Source organism: Equus przewalskii, chromosome 7 (assembly GCF_037783145.1).
Source record: "Equus przewalskii isolate Varuska chromosome 7, EquPr2, whole genome shotgun sequence".
In the NCBI taxonomy this organism is placed as follows: domain Eukaryota; kingdom Metazoa; phylum Chordata; class Mammalia; order Perissodactyla; family Equidae; genus Equus; species Equus przewalskii.
Window position 1 is genome coordinate 5,970,824 of NC_091837.1, and position 17,631 is coordinate 5,988,454.

A 17,631-nucleotide genomic window follows, 5' to 3' on the forward strand; every position below is an offset into this window, starting at 1 on the left:
GCCCATCCTCCTCTACTTTACACGTGGGACGCCTACCACAGCATGGCTTGCCAAGTGGTGCCATGTCCATACCCGGGATCCGAATGGTGAACCCCGGGCTGCTGAAGCAGAACGTGCATACTTAACCACTGCGCCACCAGGCTGGCCCCCATTCTGCCTTCTTAAGAGAACTTGGTTTATCATGACAAAAGAAGTGGTTAGACTCTTAATTGAAAAATTAGGCCAGTCTATAATATATAAAATACTACTGAGTTTTTCAAGTAGAATGTTCTACATGAAATGCTGATTATGATGTGTTATGGGCTGAATTGTGTCCCCCCCAAAATTCATATGTCGAAGTCCTAACCCCTAGAACCTCCGAATATGACTATATGTAGAGATAGGGCCTTTAAAGAGGTAGTTAAGGTAAAACGAAGTCATATGTGTGAGAACCCTATTCCAATGTGACTGACATCCTTATAAGAAGAGGGGATTAGGACCCAGACACCCATAGAGGAAAGGCCATGTGAGATCACAGCAACAAGGCGACCATCTATAAGCCAAGGAGAGAGGCCTCAGAAGAAACCAACCCTGCTGACACCTTGATCCTGAACTTTCAGCCTCCAGAACTGTGGGAAAGAAAATTTCTGTGGTTTAAGCCTACAGATGGTGATGTTTTGTTATGGCAGCCCTGGCAATCTAATACATGATGTTTACTGGAATCAAAAACTGTGGTGGCACTTTCACCCTTGACAGTCAGTTTAATTCAGCAGTGGGGGATAAACAGTTTAATACATAGAATTTGTTTTCTACAACAATGTACTGAGGTGGCTGTAATGATAATGGTAATGATGTGGTGGTCGTGATAATAATTGAGTACCACATACTACAAGAACAGTGGTATTAGTTATTTATTGCTACAAAACAAATTATCCCCAAATATAGTGGCTTAAAACAACAATAAATTGTTCTTGTTTCACACTTACTATGGCTTCGCAAGGTGGTTCTCACTTAGAGTCTCTCATCAGGGTCCAATCAAAACATTGGCTTACATATCTGAAGACTTGACAGACTTGACTAGGGCTGGAGAATCCTCTTCCAAGACGGCCCTTTCTGTTGGCTGCTGACAGAATGCTCAGTTCCTCCCCACGTGGTCCTCTCCATAGGGCTACCTGAGTGTTCTCAGGACATGGAGCCTGGCTAGCTTCCACCAGAACAGGTGATTCAAGAGTGCAAGGCAGAATATCTTTTATGACTTAGTTTTGGAAATCACACACCTTCGTTCCGAAATATCCTGCTGGTGCTCTGCTTGTTGTGAGAGGGCGCTATACATGGGTGTGAATACCAGGAGGCAGGGATCATCGGGGGCCATCTTGAAGGCTTGCTTTCAGAATAGCACAAAACCTTTTGCTGAGGTGATGGATGTGGACTAAACTTATTATAGTAATCATTTTGCAATACATACGCATGCCAAATCATGATGTTGTGTACTTTAAACTTGTAAGATGTTATATATTAATTATATGTAAATATATACTTAAAATTATATGTAAATATATAATAATTATATGTAAAACAAGAGAAAAATAAATAAAAATAAAACAAAATATTTGTTCAAAAATAAAACACCAACAAAAAACCTTTGCATGCATTGTCTCATTTAATAGTCATAGCAGTCCAGTGAGGTAGTAACCATTTCTCTCTGTACCCCAGAACTTGGCATCATGTCCAGCCGACCATAGACACTTGAGATTTTATTGAAAAGGAGATCACCTGAGGGGTTAAGAGCTTAGGATCTATAATTCCACTGCCTAGACTCAAAGCTTGCATGCTATTTATTGTGTGATCTTGAGCAAGTTTCTTAACATCTATTTTTTTAAATCTCTACTATGCATATAATAATAATATATATACACGCTCTAAGATTTCAATTTAATGGAATAAAAGACATAGAGCTCCAATAATATTGCCTGGTCATCATCAGTGCTAAATAAACATTAATTGCTGTTATCAATATTATTATTCTCAACAATATCTCCTGCTGCTGTTGAGGTTTTAAGTGACTCAGTCATTCTTAAGGGGAAGACATGGCACTTACTGGCATTACAAGCCACGTTTGGAAAAGGCTTTGAATCTTTTCTAACAGAAACATAAGCAGAAGACACAGATATGTCCAAGTAGCATCCTTGGACATTTATCTATATGTTGCTTTGACTTCTGGGTTTGTGTTAATAAAGCATTTCATGCCTCCCTTTGCAGTACTTCCCACAAACTCCTCAGAAGATAAGATGCATTCCTCCTTGCTTCTGAACATTTGGGATCAAATGATAATAATTACCAAACTCTCTGATGCATTTGTCCTCATCCAAATTAAAATCATTCAGTAAAATTATGCTAATAAAACACTATTTCAATACATAGTGTTGACACAAATAATCAATAACCAATCTATAGATAGGAAAGATAGAGTGGTATTTATTGAGCCAATGCTGAAGACTAGCCTAGAAGTGTAACCAGGAAAGAAAGAACTCCAGGTAAGCATGGTTTGCAGCATGGCTATATACCGTTTCAGAACAAAGAACATATAGCAAGCATGAGAGGAATACAATATTTTTTCCCAAAGTCACAAGGATATATTTTGTTGCAGTTTAGCACATCCACAGCGGGTCAACTTGACCTTGGTTCTCTGGGAAGGAAAGCTTATCTTCAAAGAAGTGCTGGTGTTGGTGGCAGAGAAAGGGAGGCATTCATCCTTGTCTTTAAAGAGTTCATTCTTTGCTTTGGGAAAATGTTTGAAGCAGATGAACAATGCATGTTTGGCAGGCCATAAATCAGATTGCTCTGGGAAAAACAACTTTTAGGCTGAATCAGGGTTAAACCAGGATGGCTTCCCCATATACCTCAGTGTATGAGAACTTATTATTATTATGATGATTTTACTCAATACTATGTGAATAATATACACCCACTTATATAAAAAGTTGGGGGAGGAGGAGAGTATGCTTGTAGATGTGGAGAATATGTGTTTGGGGACACATGAGAAATCCTTAACAGCAGTTTGTTCTGGGAATGGAGACAGGTAACTGGTCTGGGCAGCAGGAAGACTTCACATTGATAAATGATCTTTTGTGTTATTTGATTTGATTTTTAATTCTATATAAGTATGACTTTTGGGGGTGGGGTGGGGAAGATTAGCCCTGAGCTAACATCCGCTGCCAATCCTCCTCTTTTTGCTGAGGAAGACTGGCCCTGAGCTAACATCCGTGCCCATGTTCCTCTACTTTATATGTGGGACACCTACCACAGCATGGCGTGCCAAGCAGTGCCATGTCTGCACCTGGGATCCAAAGCGGCGAACACCTAGCCGCCAAACCGGACCGTGGGCACTTAACCGCTGTGGTACCGGGCCAACCACACGTATGACTTTTAATTGATAAGTAGTTTTTAAGGCACGATGCATCATCTTTGACCCCATTGTACAAATGTGCTTTTATGCCACTAATATCCTCCACATGTTTTATTTTTAAATCCATACAAGCTTGTGCAAAATAAGGTATTTATTCAAAGGCTGACTGGAATCCATTCTCAATTGCCAAAGAGGGTCACGCCTGGTTTCAGGATTTCAGTGTTAGATGTCACCTGGAGTTTTTCTCCTTGCATGATTCATCCATAACATGCAGTTTTTGCCTTAATCCACCAGTAAAGACTGAACATTTCCCCCAAAGCCTGGTTCTCTGCCAACCTTGCAGTGCTAAGGCTTTTAACGAATTCACCTTCCCCTCAGAGCTCTTTGCTGTGACCAGTTCTGCAGTCCTCTTCTTTGGGCTTACCCATTAGAGCTGGCGGCTCCCTCTATCCATGCCCCCCCCCCTGCCTTCTTGTGTCTGAAGGAGCTGGGACTAACATGGGCCACTCTGTTGTCTAGGAACATCCTGGGAACTAACATCTCCCTGCTTTTGTTAAGGAGGTGATACAAGTCGTCAGTTATTGAACTTTTTTAGTGTCTTATTCCAAGGCATTTTGATCCCTCTCTGCCCCACCCTTGCATTTAAACTGCAAAAGCATCCCTCTGTGACTCCAGCTGAGAGCAGCAGCAGCAGGAAGCCAAAGGCACTTCCACTGACTACAAAAGCCCTAATCTCTGGAGATAAAGCTCTCCCAGGGAGAAGGGAAGAGGGAAAACTTGTGAGAACAATGGGAGAGGCCTGATCTCCCCTAGAGAGGGAGGTAGGGACAGAGGCTAGCTTGATTAGTGCCCTCATGAGCAGTTGTGCCTCCCTGGGCCATGTCATAAAGTAGAGTCCACTTTTCACATAGCTTGGTCTGCATATAAGGAGGCACCAGCCCCTCAGTGCTGTGGGCCTGATCTCCTCCTGGGTACACAGTTCTTAGACTGTCTGAGACGCCCAGCCCTGTTGGTGGACAATCAGGCTGACCACATATCACCTTCGTAATCGTGACTTCAGGTCCTAGAAACAACACTGAGATCAAGGAGCTGCTGTGTCCTTGACCACAGTTCTGTGCAAGCTCCTTTGGTTAAGGGGCCGCCTACAGGAGGAAAGGTGGGAACAGGTAATTTCCTGAGTCTGGCATGCTGCCCAGAAGTATTCTGATGTTGGCTGGTGAGAGAGGCAGCCCCTATGGTGACAGGCTTTGATGAAGTCAGGACCAGACATTCCTCTCCCTGGCTCCAGGGAGGCCCCGTGACCAAGGCTCACATTGAGGTTCCTGGAGGTGGAGAGAACTGAGGGATAAGATACTCCCTTTTCCTAGTCCTCGCTCTATTCATATTCCCTTACTGGCTAGGGGCTCAAATTCTTCTAAGTTTGTCTTCTCTCAACCCTGTCTGCAGAAGCCATCTTGTCCTTCTCCATGGAAACCTTCTCTGAAGACCTGACCAGCATCTGCAGAGCAGGTTGAACTTAATGCCCTCCGCTTCTTCCTGACTTAACATGTTAAAGCCTTTTTGCATGTCAGGTGACTAGCTTTCAAACCATTCTACTGGACAACAATAGTGTGTGTTTTTTTCTTTTCTTAGTAGCAGATGAATAGAACACAGGTATTTCCCTCACATGTGGGATGGTATGAAAATCGAACTTACTCTGTCCTTAAGGTTCTGTACTTCATAGTCTAGAAGAGAAATAAAAGGAACTGGGGCCAGAGAGCAGGTTGAGTAGGGGCCCTACCAACAGTGTTCTCCAGAAATCACTCCAAAGGAGGAGCAAGCCGCTTCCTGGAAAATCAGGGAGGACAGGAATTTGTTTATGGGCAAGATTCCACTCCAAACCAACAGAATCAGGATCTCCAGGGGTGGCTCCCAGGAGTCTGTATTGTTAAAGCTCCCAGATATTTCTAAGGACGGCCAGGGTAGAAAACCACTGCTCCAGATGGTCATGGCCCCTGCTCAGCATTCACCAGGTGAAGCACCGTGTGTGAAGGAAGCCCTCACAATCACTCCTTGATAAAGGCTTGATAAGGCTTGATAAACGATGTCCCACAAAATTCATATGTTGAAGTTCTAACCCTCAGTACCTTAGAATATAACCATATTTGGAGATAAGACCTTTAAAGAGGTGATTAATTTAAAATGAGGTCACTAGGGTGGGCCCTAATCCAATCCGACTGGTGTCCTTATAGGAGGAAATCTAGACACACATTTCACCCCCATAGGATTTTATATAATGTGATCTCTTTTATGCTTGAAAGTCTTTTATTATTTACCCTTTCATATTTCTCTACACCAAAATACATTTAATTTGTAAATCGAAATTGAAATTTTAAAAGTAATTTCCTGGAAGCATGAGGCTCAAATGTTATTTTTTCTTATAATTATTAATAATGTATAATTGATAAAGTAATATAAATACAAGTTTTTGTAGGTAATTTTCAGATATCATAAAATCTTACTGGAAAAAATAGCTCTTAGTTCTGCTGTAAAAAGAGAAGAAAAAACTCAGGGCAGTTTAGCTATGAGCACTTAAATTTTATTACAGCCTTGCTGCAAAGGGAAAGGTTTCAAGCAAGAAATCAAAGATTCATACTTGTTAGGGACATTTTGTAGGATAATATAACAGTTGGTAATCATCGTCATTATGCTAAATCCAAAAAGGAAAAGATAAGATGTCAGTGACTTCACCGGTAGTCCTCTGGGGGAGGAACAACTAGCTTTCAAAAATAAATTTTGGTCCCATTAAAGTGTAACAGGTAATTGTTTAAATGCTTTGGCAAGAATGCTAACTTCTTCCTACAAGGAAGTCGCCAAGGACATCATGCAGACTAGGAGTAGGACAATTTCTCTGCTACTCTGGACCAAGGTTTCTCAACCTAGGCACTACTGACATTTTGGTCTGGATGATTCTTTGTGGCAGGAGGGCTGTCTTATGTATTATAGGATGTTTAACAGTATCCCTGGTCTCTACCCCATAGATGCTGGTAGTGACAATCAAAACGCCACGAGACACAGAATACAGATTGGTGGTTGTCAGAGACAGAGGTAGGGGGATGGGCAAAAAGGAGTCAGAAGGTACAGACTTCCAGTTATAGAATACATAAGTCCTAGAGACGTAAGGTACAGTAGGGCAATTGTAGTAAATAATACTGTATCTCATACTTGAAAGTTGCTGAGACAGTAAACCTCAAAAGTTCTCATCACACACACAAAAAATTCTGTAACTGTGTGGTGATGGATGTCAACTAGACTAATTGTGGTGAACATTTTGCAATATATACAAATATCAGCCATTATATTGTACACTTGAAACTAATATAATGTTGTAGGTCAATTATACTTCAATAAAAATAAATAAATAAGTAAATAAATAAATAAAAATAATATTTTTTAAAAGTTGACAATCAAAAAACATCTCTAGACATTGTCAAATGTCCCCTTGGGGGCAAAATTGCCCTTAGTTGAGAATCGCCACTTTTGGACAAGACAGGCTTCAGCATCGATTCTATTTCTATGTTTAGTTTTTTTGGACAGAAATGCTGAGAAATATACAATAAATAAGTTTTAAATTGTCTCATTGTTTGGTGCCCTGAGAGAAAATGTTACACTTTAATGGGACCCTGGGCCATGCTCTCTAAAAAGAATCTACAAAAGTGAAAGGAACAGCTTTCTCCTGTCGAGTGGAGGTGGGAAGAAGAACTCCCACCACCACTGGTGTTTTCTCAGGTAGAAAGCACATGGCCATTGAGGATTTGGAAAGGGCTTCCCAGAAATTTTAATGTAATTGGCCAGCAGTTGGATTGGGCGCTGGTGTTTCTAAAAGTTCCCTGGGCAATTCTGATGTGTAACAGAATGAAAACCCCATAGATTAAACCTGACAGATTAGACAGTTTACAAAAGTGATATACTAAAATATTTGGGGTGGGATTTTGGAGTTGGGCTGACTCTATGAGACTGAGCTACTACAATCAGTAGAGGAGCTTTTACAGAGAGTCCGGGCCGCCATCATTCCCCATCATCCCACCGTACCTGGTACCACCAACCACGTGAGGAACTGGTGAATTACAACATTGATATGTCCTTCAACTGGAAGTGGCTAACTGGCAATTCACAGGCCACATTAGCACACTGAAGTGATTTATTTGGCTTCATCATGTTTTACAACTTTAAAAATTTCTTTCTAATGTTTTATTTTATTTTTATTTATTTATTTATTTATTTTAAAGATTGGCACCTGAAGTACCATCTGCTGCCAACCTGCCACTTTTTTTCTTCTTCTCCCCAAAGCCCCCCAGTACATAGTTGTATATTCTAGTTGTAGGTCCTTCTGGTTGTGCTATATGGGATGCCGCCTGAGCATGGCCTGATGAGCGATGCCATGTCCACGCCCAGCATCTGAACTGGCGAGACACTGGGCTGCCGAAGCAGAGCACGCCAACTTAGCCACTTGGCCACGGGGCTGGTCCCTCTAACGTTTTAAAATTAGGAGACAACATAAAAATTCAAATTTTCGATGCTGTGCTTGGAAAACACATTGGTGGTCACTGGCATTGCCACCAGGGGAAATCATACAAAACAAAATAGCATCTAATCCTTTTAATGGCTGAACCTATTTCTAAATCCACCACATACATTTAATCAGCAAATACTTTTGAATGCCTGCTGTATTCCAGGTATGCTGATATATATCAGAGGATAAAACAGACAAAAGGTTACTCACTTCACAGGGCTTACATTCCATCAAGGGAGGCAGGTAATAAACACAACAAATTAGTAATTATGTATGCTATTAGAAGGGGCAAGAAGCATGGAAAAATACAGGATATATGCATAGCAGGGCATGGGGGACAGGGGACTCTAGGTGGGGGGAAGTGGCCGTTTTAAATAGGGTGGTCAGGATGGGCTCCATTGAGAAGTAGCTTTGCCACAAAGACTTGGAGGATGTGGGAAAAGAGCCAAGAGGATGTTTGGATAAAGAATATTCCAGTAATAAGTAAAATTTATGCCCTAATGCAAAGGTTCTAGTGTAAGAAGGGCAGTGTGGCTAGAACAGAACGGCAAAGGGCAAAGTAATAGGAGCCCTTGGGGGTCCAGGAGTGGTGGGGCCAGACGGCTTAGGCCTGCGGTCACTGTAAGGACTTTCTACTGTCCAAAACTTGTCACTTCATTTAATCCTGTTTTCCTGCAGGAAGTGCCCTTGGCTACTTGAAAGGTCCAAAGGCAGCCCTTCTGTAGCCCCCAGAAAAGATTAAAGGCCCTCTGTTATATACATTTATACCACCTTGAATGTCACATCACATTTACACAGAAAAAGGGCCGGCCTGGTAGTGTGGTGGTGAAGTTCCCACGCTCTGCTTTGGTGGCCCAGCTTTTGCTGGTTTGGATCCTGGGTGTGGACCTGTACACTGCTTCCAGGCATGCTTTGGCAGGCATCCCACATATAAAATAAAGGGAGATGGGCATAGATGTTAGCTCAAGGCCAATCTTCCTCAGCAAAAAGAGGAGGATTGGCAGCAGACGTTAGCTCAGGGCTAATCTTCTTCTTCAAAAAAATTACAGAGAGGTATGTATGTATGTATGTATGTATGTGTTATTTCTTTATTTTTCCAGCTTTGTTTGGATAACTGACATACAACATTGTGTAAGTTTAAGGCACTTTAGAACATTTTAATTAGCAAATTGAATGTTTTAATTCTGTGACTTGGCTGCATTGGAAGGACTGGAAATGCAAATATTTCTTGCCTGTTAAGGATGCTTGAAGCCCTCCCCTCCCCCAAGAATCTGTAAGCAATGGGCTTTAAGGACAGTAGGAGGGAAAGCTTGAGATTTAATCTAGAAGGTGCTGAGGGTAAGGAGAGTGAAGGAGGAGGGGGGAGGGAGGAGGAGAAAGAGTGAGAGGTGATCAGAGCAAGTCAGAGTGTGACCTTGTACCTTTGGAAATGGATTAAGAAAGGAGTGGGCCCCTGTCTACAAAAAGCTTTTGGGGTGAAGTGTGAACACTCACGGTGAGGACCCCACTTGGGCACCCAGGAATCCCACGGGAGCTGAGTCTTCAAATGCAGACCACCTGGCCAGCTTGGGAGTGAGATCTGCCCCCTGGATGTCCCTGGGCACAGGAAGAGAGCAGGATTTTTGTTCTGTGCAATTGGAGTGATTGGTGAGAACTTCCTGGCAGCTGGAAGTAGACACCTGCCCTTTTGGGTTCCTTACCTCAGCTTGAGCTCTGTTGGATCAGCTATATGGCCCACCTTCCCCTGTCCTTGCTGACTCTCAACAGCTCAAGACTTAGGTAAACCGGAGATAAGGCGGTGGGGCTCTGGACAACAGAGAGGAGGGAGGACTCCCACCACCCAACCCACCCGGGAAGGTAGCCCCTCGGCCTGGCCCTGAAGCCCTGCCCACGCTCTTGCCTTTGGCAATTTGGTGAAAGGTTTCTGCGGTCACTCTGGACAACAGCCAAAAATCCAATCAGGATACACTGGTTCAGGAATGCATTGGAGCCCAGTTTGGAGGATATAGATTGGATTATAATGGACTTTAAAAGGAGTGTGTCCTTCTGATCTGGCCTCACTCAGATCAGAAAGGCTTTTGGAGAACAAGGTAAGAATTCCATAGACATAGGAAGTGGCCCTGCTGGGCTTTAGAGAAATTTCACCCTGATGTGGAGACAAGGAGCTGGACAAGGCTGCTCCAGCATTGCCCTCCTTTGCCTCCCAGAGTTGGGAAATATTGAGGCTCACTGAATCATCTGGACACAAACCTTCAGGAACCGGTGAGCTAAGAAATTTGTATTCTCCATTGTGTTCTCTTAAACCATGGGTCCATAAACTTTTTCTGTTAAAGGCTAGACAGTAAATATTTGAGGCATTAAGTATGGGGCCTTGCCTTGCGGTCTCTGTTGCAACAGTTTCACTCTGCCACAGGAATGCAAAAGCAGCCATGGACAATGGGTAAATGAGTGATCACTGCTGTGCTCCAATAAAACTTTATTTTTGAGACACCGAGATTTGAATGTCATATAATTTTAACACAACCCAAAATATTCTTTAGGGTCCCCCTCAATTAAAGAAATAAATGTTTTGGAAAATTTTAAAAAATCTAAAAAGTGTAAAAACCATTCTTAGCTTGCTGGCTATGCAAAAACAGTGGATGTGCCAATTTGCCAATCCCTGTCTTAAACCATTTGCCAAAATGCAGCTGGCATCCCCTCAGTGAACTGTGAAATAAATTCAGTGGGTTGGATTCAGCTTATGAATAGAAATAGAATTTTTCGATGAGTCTAAGATACTATCACCTGTAAGATACATTACTTGTGATGTCACTATAAAATGAAAGAACATATGCTTCCAAACAAACTATGAAATGCTCCAGATGAGGTACAATCTGATTTCAGAAAAGGTAAAATGTAAATATTAGCATGCCCCTTAGAATCAATGAAAGTGTTAATGGCATAGAAGGTGATAAAAATAATAATAAGAAGAAGTTTTTGGGGCCGGCCCGGTGGCGCAGCGGTTAAGTTCGCACGTTCCGCTTCTCGGCGGCCCGGGGTTTGCTGGTTCGGATCCCGGGTGCGGACATGGCACTGCTTGGCAGCCATGCTGTGGTAGGCGTCCCACGTATAAACTAGAGGAAGATGGGCACGGATGTTAGCTCAGAGCCAGGCTTCCTCAGCAAAAAGAGGAGGACTGGCAGTAGTTAGCTGAGGGCTAATCTTCCTCAAAAAAAAAACAAAAACAAAAAAGAAGTTTTCACATATTAAATTATATAGGTAAGCCATTCTGATTAAATCTGATTCAGCCTAAAACTTGTTTTTCCCAGAAGAACCTGACTTATGGCCCACCAAACATCCATTGTATATCTGCTTAAAACGTTTTCTCGCAGGCAAAGAATGCAGTCAAAGATAAGGATGAATGCCTCCTTTTCTCTGACACCAATACCAGTACTTCTTTCGAGATAAGCTTTTCTTCCCAGAAATCTTAGGTCAAGTTGACCTGCTGTGAATGTGCTAAACTGTGGCAAAATATCTCCTTGTGACTTTGGGGAAGAAATTGTGTTCCTGTCATGCTTGATGCATGTTCTTTGTTCTGAAATGGTATATAACCACGCCATAAACCATGCTTCGCCGGAGTGCTTTCTTCCCTGGGGAAGAGAGTGCTTCCGAGCTAGTCCTCACGTTAGCCCAATACATCTCACCTTATCTCTCTTATCTAGAGATTGGTTATTGATTGTGTGCACTGACAAAGTTATCATCATATCCATTGTAGGGAGGATATTATTTTATACAAAACTTTTGATTTAGACACACACACACACACACACACCCCTACATACTAGCTGAATTTCTCTCTTGCACGATAGTGTTAAATCATTTAGATTTGCATTTCACTAAATTCTTGGAGAGTGTGGAATTAGTGGGTTCTGCTCTGTTGTACACATAGATGATCAGATTAATAACAGATACTATTTATTTATGTAGCAAAGATTTAGCACTGGCAGTATGCTAGGCATTGCTCTAGAAGCTAAGGATACAACAATAAATGAAACACAAGCCCCTGCCCTCATGTAGCTTACGGTTTAGCGGGTGGAGATAGAGAAGCAGCAAAATATATTTTATATATTGTGTGTTAGGCAAGTGAAACGCTAAGTTGAACAGCAGCATTGGGGCGGAGGCTGGCATGGGTGTTAGGGCAGGTTCTGATTTTTGGTAGCATCGTCAGAGAAGGCTTGCTGAGAAGCTGCAGACCTGAAGCAGGTCGGGAGCTGGGATCGGAATATCTGAGGAAAGAGCCTCTAAGGCCAAGGGAGCAACAAAAGTCCTGAGGAAGTACAGGGTCTAGCGCCTTCCAGACTCATGAAGCTCTGGTGGCTGCAGTGGAGAGAGGGAGGTGCAGAAAAGACAACGACCAGTGGGCTTGGATGGGTGGCCTAGGGCTCTTTGGGCATTTTATGTTCACTGGCATTTCTTCTGAGTGAGATGAGAAGCCACTAGAGAGTCCTTGGCAGCTCTCCTAAGTTTTTTTATTTTTGAGGAAGATTAGCCATGAGCTAACATCTGCTGCCAATCCTCCTCTTTTTGCTGAGGAAGACTGGCCCTGAGCTAGCCTCCCTGCCCATCTTCCTCTACTTTATATGTGGGATGCCTATCACAGCATGGCTTGCCAAGCGGTGCCGTGTCCACACCCGGGATCCAAACCGGCGAACCCTGGGCTGCCAAATTGGAATGTGCGAACTTAATCACTGTGCCACCGGGCGGGCCCCTCTCCTAAGTATTTTAACAGGTGCATTGGAGCTGCCATGGGGAGAAATGACACGGGTGGTGTAAAGCCAGAAACTTCTGCAATGATCTAGGGAGAGAATATGGTGCCTTTGATCAGGGAGGGGGCAGTGGAAGTAGTAGAGAGTGGTCAGCTTCTGGATACCTTTAGAAGACAGAGCAGACAGGATTTGCTCATTGACAGGCTGTAGGGTGTAGAGGAAAGACTGGCAAAGGATGTCTCCAAAGTTTGTGACCAGAGCCACTGGAAGGGTATACTGAGAAAAGGAACACTGCAGGAGGAGCGTGGGGTTTTTTTTGCTTTTTGGGGTATTTTTGTGACAAAGATTGGCCCTGAGCTAACATCTCTTGCCAGTCTTCCTCTTTTTGCTTGAGGAAGATTGTCGCTGAGCTAACATCTGTGCCAATCTTCCCCTATTTTATGTGGGATGCTGCCAAAGCGTAACTCAACAAGCGGTGCTAGGTCTGTGCCTGGGATGGGAACCCGTGAACCCTGGGCTGCCAAAGTGGAGTGCACGAACTTAACCACTATGCCACTGGGCTGGCACCGAGGAGCAGTTTTTTAGGGGACTACCTAGAGCTCAGTTTGGTAAGATTGGTTAGAAATCTTAGCTATCCCAGAGGGTATATCTGGAAGTAGGAGGAAGCTAGTGAGACACTCAGGGTGCAAAAATGAAGGAGGCATGTGCTCTGAGATGTTGAACCTGTGCCTCCTTAAATCTTGTGCCCTAATGCCTCACATGCTTCACCCTACTGATGGCCCTGCAAGAGGGCACATTGGGCAACTGCAGTAGACTTAGGGGGCTGGAGAGGTAACGTTGGAATTGACATGTCACTTAAATGCTTAGAGCCCGTTTCCTCACATGTAAAATAAGGATGTTAACAACTACCTCAGCGTTTCAGGGGAGGATTAAATAAGACAATGATTTTGTCTTTTGAAATAAACACTGACTAATGTCACATGGTTGCTCTTAGGTGGCAATTTACACAAAGAAAGCCCTGGAAATTGAATGGATCACTTCAAGTAAAAAGCAGTCGTAAAGTGGCAGATTTCTTCTTGCTGTGTGAGGAGGAACAAGCACCAAAACCACCACGAAAGAACACGGGAGAATCCAAATAGAGGGACAGGGATGATGAAGATGGTGAGCTGATCTTTGTTGGAGGGGGACATGTAAATGAAGATGCTGAAATTCTCTTTGTCCGAGTGATTTCAAATTCAAAATCAGTCATTTCAAACATTTTGAACAGAGTGTGACCCCAGGATCATATTCAAAAAGAAACAAAGGCCGCTTGAATCAAGATCCTGCTTGTGTATGGCAGCCTGAAAATCATGTGACCCATACGTCAAAAGCAGCTGCCATCTCACCAGTTTCTCAGTGGAATGGAGAGCAACAGATAGTCCCATTAATTCTGAGCCTTCGTCTAAAGCTGATTATAAAATGAGCTCACCACAAGTCATGCCTCACAATTCCTTAGATTTGCTCTCCTCATGGTCTCAGAGTCTAGCTGGAGCTGAACTTTCTATAGGAGGCAACGAGGAAAGTCCGTGTGCTTCAAAGCAAATTTCCACTTCTGATATAAACAGTGGAAATCCCCAAAAACCTAAATGCAGTGATGGAATCCCAGGAGGATAAGCCTCAGCTGTGGCCCGTTCAGCTGTCTCTCCTATAACCAGCAGGAGTATACCCTCAGAAGGTGTCCCATCTTCACCAAGCCATGTTCAGAAAGGGGCATCATTTTCTTGGCTTATGCAGATGACAAGGCACACTGGGATAGCATGGATCCAGGCACATCAAGCAGCTTGGAAAGGCTGCGAAAAACAGACTTTTTGAGTCTAGCAAGTCAAAGCAAAGCTGTTGATCCCAAGAAAGGAAATCTGATTGTGTTGCTTCATGATTTTTACTGTGGACAGCATAAAGGAGACGAGCAGCCAGAACAGAACACTTATACAAACTTTAAATGCCTCAGCTGCTTGAAAGTTCTAAAAAGTGTTAAGTTCATGAATCACGTGAGGAATCATTTGGAACTTGAGAAGCAGAGAGGTGATGGCTGGGAAATCCACACCACCTGCCAGCACTGCCATCGGCAGTTTCCCACTCCCTTCCAGCTGCAATGTCACATCGAAAGTGTGCACACTACCCAGGAGCCCTCCACTGTCTGTAAAATTTGTGAATTGTCTTTTGAAATAGATCAGGTTCTCTTACAGCACATGGAAGACAATCATAAGCCTGGCAAAATGCCCTATGTGTGCCAAGTTTGCAATTACAGATCGTCGGCCTTTGCTGATGTGGAAACACATTTCAGAACATGCCATGAAAACACTAAGAAATTGTTTTGTCCGTTTTGCCTTGAAATTTTCAAAGCTGCAATACCCTATGGGAATCATCGTTGGAGGCATTGGAACAAGAGAGTCTTTCAGTGTTCCAAGTGCCGGATATAGTTTTTAACTTCAAAGGAGAAAGTGGAGAGCCAAACCAAGAATCATCATCCATTTTAAAAGGCAGAGCAGGGGCCGGCTCCGTGGTGGAGTAGTTAAGTTCGCGCGCTCTGCTGCAGCGGCCCAGGGTTCGGATCATGGGCGCGGACATGGCACTGCTTGTCAGGCCACGTTGAGGCAGCGTCCCACATCCCACAACTAGAAGGACATGCAACTAAGATATACAACTGTGTACAGGGGGGTTTGGGGAGATAAAGCAGAAAAAAAAAAAAAAAAAAAGGCAGAGCAATTGGAAGGGTTGCCTCCTGAAACAGTGGTTATGATTCAAACTTTAGTTCAACCAGGATCAAGAGGTGGAGCATTCATTATTGTGAGCAACACTGACGCTTGACTGCCACCTGTAAAAACTAAAAAGAGAAGAGCCATGAACTCCAAGTATTCCAGAAGTCACTTAGCTCGGGTTCTGGCTAAAGGCTATGTTCTACCCACCCCCAGGAATTCTGAAAGGCAGAACAGAGGCTAGGCCGTCGTGGCTGTAGATGATAACAAGCAATGTCAGCAACTATCAGATCTTCCAGTGACAGTTCTTCAGCTCCCTCCTGTCAAGAAATAGTTAAGAAGTCTTTATGCTCCTTCCCAGTCAACCCCTCCCTGCCAAGTAACCGCTATTCACTCCTCTACCACCATAGATTAATTTTTCCCGTTTTTGAACTTCAAGTAAATGGAATCACATGATAGGGTTTTTTTGGTTTTCGTTTTCTGTTAAAGAAATGGGAAGCATTCTCAGTGTGTGTAGCCATAGCACATTCTTTCTTCACTGCTGTGTAGAACCCCATTGAATGAATATGGCACAGTTTCACGCACCCATTTTACTGTCGATAGACTTTGAGGCTGTTTCTCTTGCTATTTTGAATAAAGCTTCCATGAGCCTGTGTGTGTTTTGGTAGACATATGTAGTCATTTCTCTAGGATATATATAGATATGAGAAGAAGTTCTGGAACTCAATAGGTTACCTTTTCAGTTTAGATACTGTCAAACACTTGTTCAAAGTGATTGAAACAATTTATATTTCCACAAGCAATATTGAGAATTTCATTGCTACAGATCCAACACTTGGTACTGTCAGTCCTTTTCATTAGTGCTATTCTGAAGTTGTAGTGGTATCACACTGTGGTTTTCATTTCCATTTCCCTGATGAGTAACGATGTTGAGAATATTTTTTTCATATGGTTATTGGTCACTTGAATATTACCCTCCTTTATTAAATGCCTATTTAAGTCTTCCCTCACTCTTTCTTTTTTTCTTTTTTAGAGATAGGCTGTCTGTCAACTGGGAAGGGCATAATGAAATTGCGTGGCGCTGAAAATGTCCCCCATCTTGACCTTGATGGTGATTCATATGTGTATATATACATGAAGGTTGGCACTTCATTTTGTGCCCTACTTAAGAAATTCTTGGCTGCTAAGGACATAAAGATATTCCTCCTATATTTTCTTCTAGAAGCTTTACTGTTTAGCCATTCACATTTAGGTCTATGATCCATTTCAAATTTATTTTTTTATTTATGGTGTGATAAATCAAAGTAAATTTTTTTCAAGGTTAATTTTTCCATATGCATATTCAAATTAATATGCATATTTTCATTCAATTTTCATATGCATATTCAGCACCATTTACTAAAAAGACCATTCTTTTCCCACTTTAATGCAGTGGAATCTTTGTGTAAATCAGATAGATGACTGTATATGTATTTCTGGACTCCATTCCATTCCGTTTGTCCACTTCTCTATTCTTGTGCTAATACCACAATTATTATAGCTCTTAATTATTGTAGCTCTGCCACTTTGTGTGATGGTTAATTTTATGTATCAACTTGATTTGGTTAAGGGATGCCTAAGAGAGCTAGTAAAACATTATTTCTGGGTGTGTCTGAGGGTGTTTCAGGAAGAGATTAGCATTTGAACCAGTAGACTGAGTAAACAAGATAAGCAATCATCAATGTGAGTGGGAATCATCCAATCCAATCCTCCAATCTGCTGAGAGCTCTAATAGCACAAAGTGAAGGGAGGGTGAATTTTCTTCTTTCCTTGAGATGGGACATCCATCTCTCCTGCCCTTGGACATCAGAGCTCCTGGTTCTCATGCCTTCAGATTCAGACTGAATTACCTCACTGGCTTTCCCCGGTCTCTAGCTTGCAGGCAGTATATTGTGGGACTTCTCAGCCTCCATAATTGCACGAGCCAATTCCCATAATCTCTTATCTCTCTACATATCCTACTAGTTCTGTTTCTCTGGAGAACCCTAACTAACATAGACACCTGGGAGTTTAAGTTCTCCAGCTTTGGTATTCAAAATCATCTTTGCTATTCCAGGTGCTTTGCTGAATTGAAGTGGTTATAGTGGACATTCCTTGTCTGTTCTCAAACTCACGTCCAATAATTCATCATTAATTGTGGTGTTAGCTGTAGGGCTTTTTGTAGCTACCCACTGA

General features: G+C 42.7%; 2 protein-coding genes across 2 annotated transcripts in view; one reads left to right on the forward strand and one right to left on the reverse strand.

Annotated features, from left to right (window-relative positions):
* Nucleotides 1–17,631, reverse strand: part of LOC103544575 (immunoglobulin lambda-1 light chain-like) — a 502,401-nt gene that overhangs the window by 426,162 nt on the left and 58,608 nt on the right. The window lies entirely within an intron of this gene.
* Nucleotides 14,086–15,406, forward strand: LOC103540199 (zinc finger protein 280B-like). Its single transcript, XM_070630323.1, is given in 1 exon segment — nt 14,086–15,406. A coding segment is annotated over 1 exon segment (720 nt). The 5' UTR covers nt 14,086–14,478; the 3' UTR covers nt 15,199–15,406.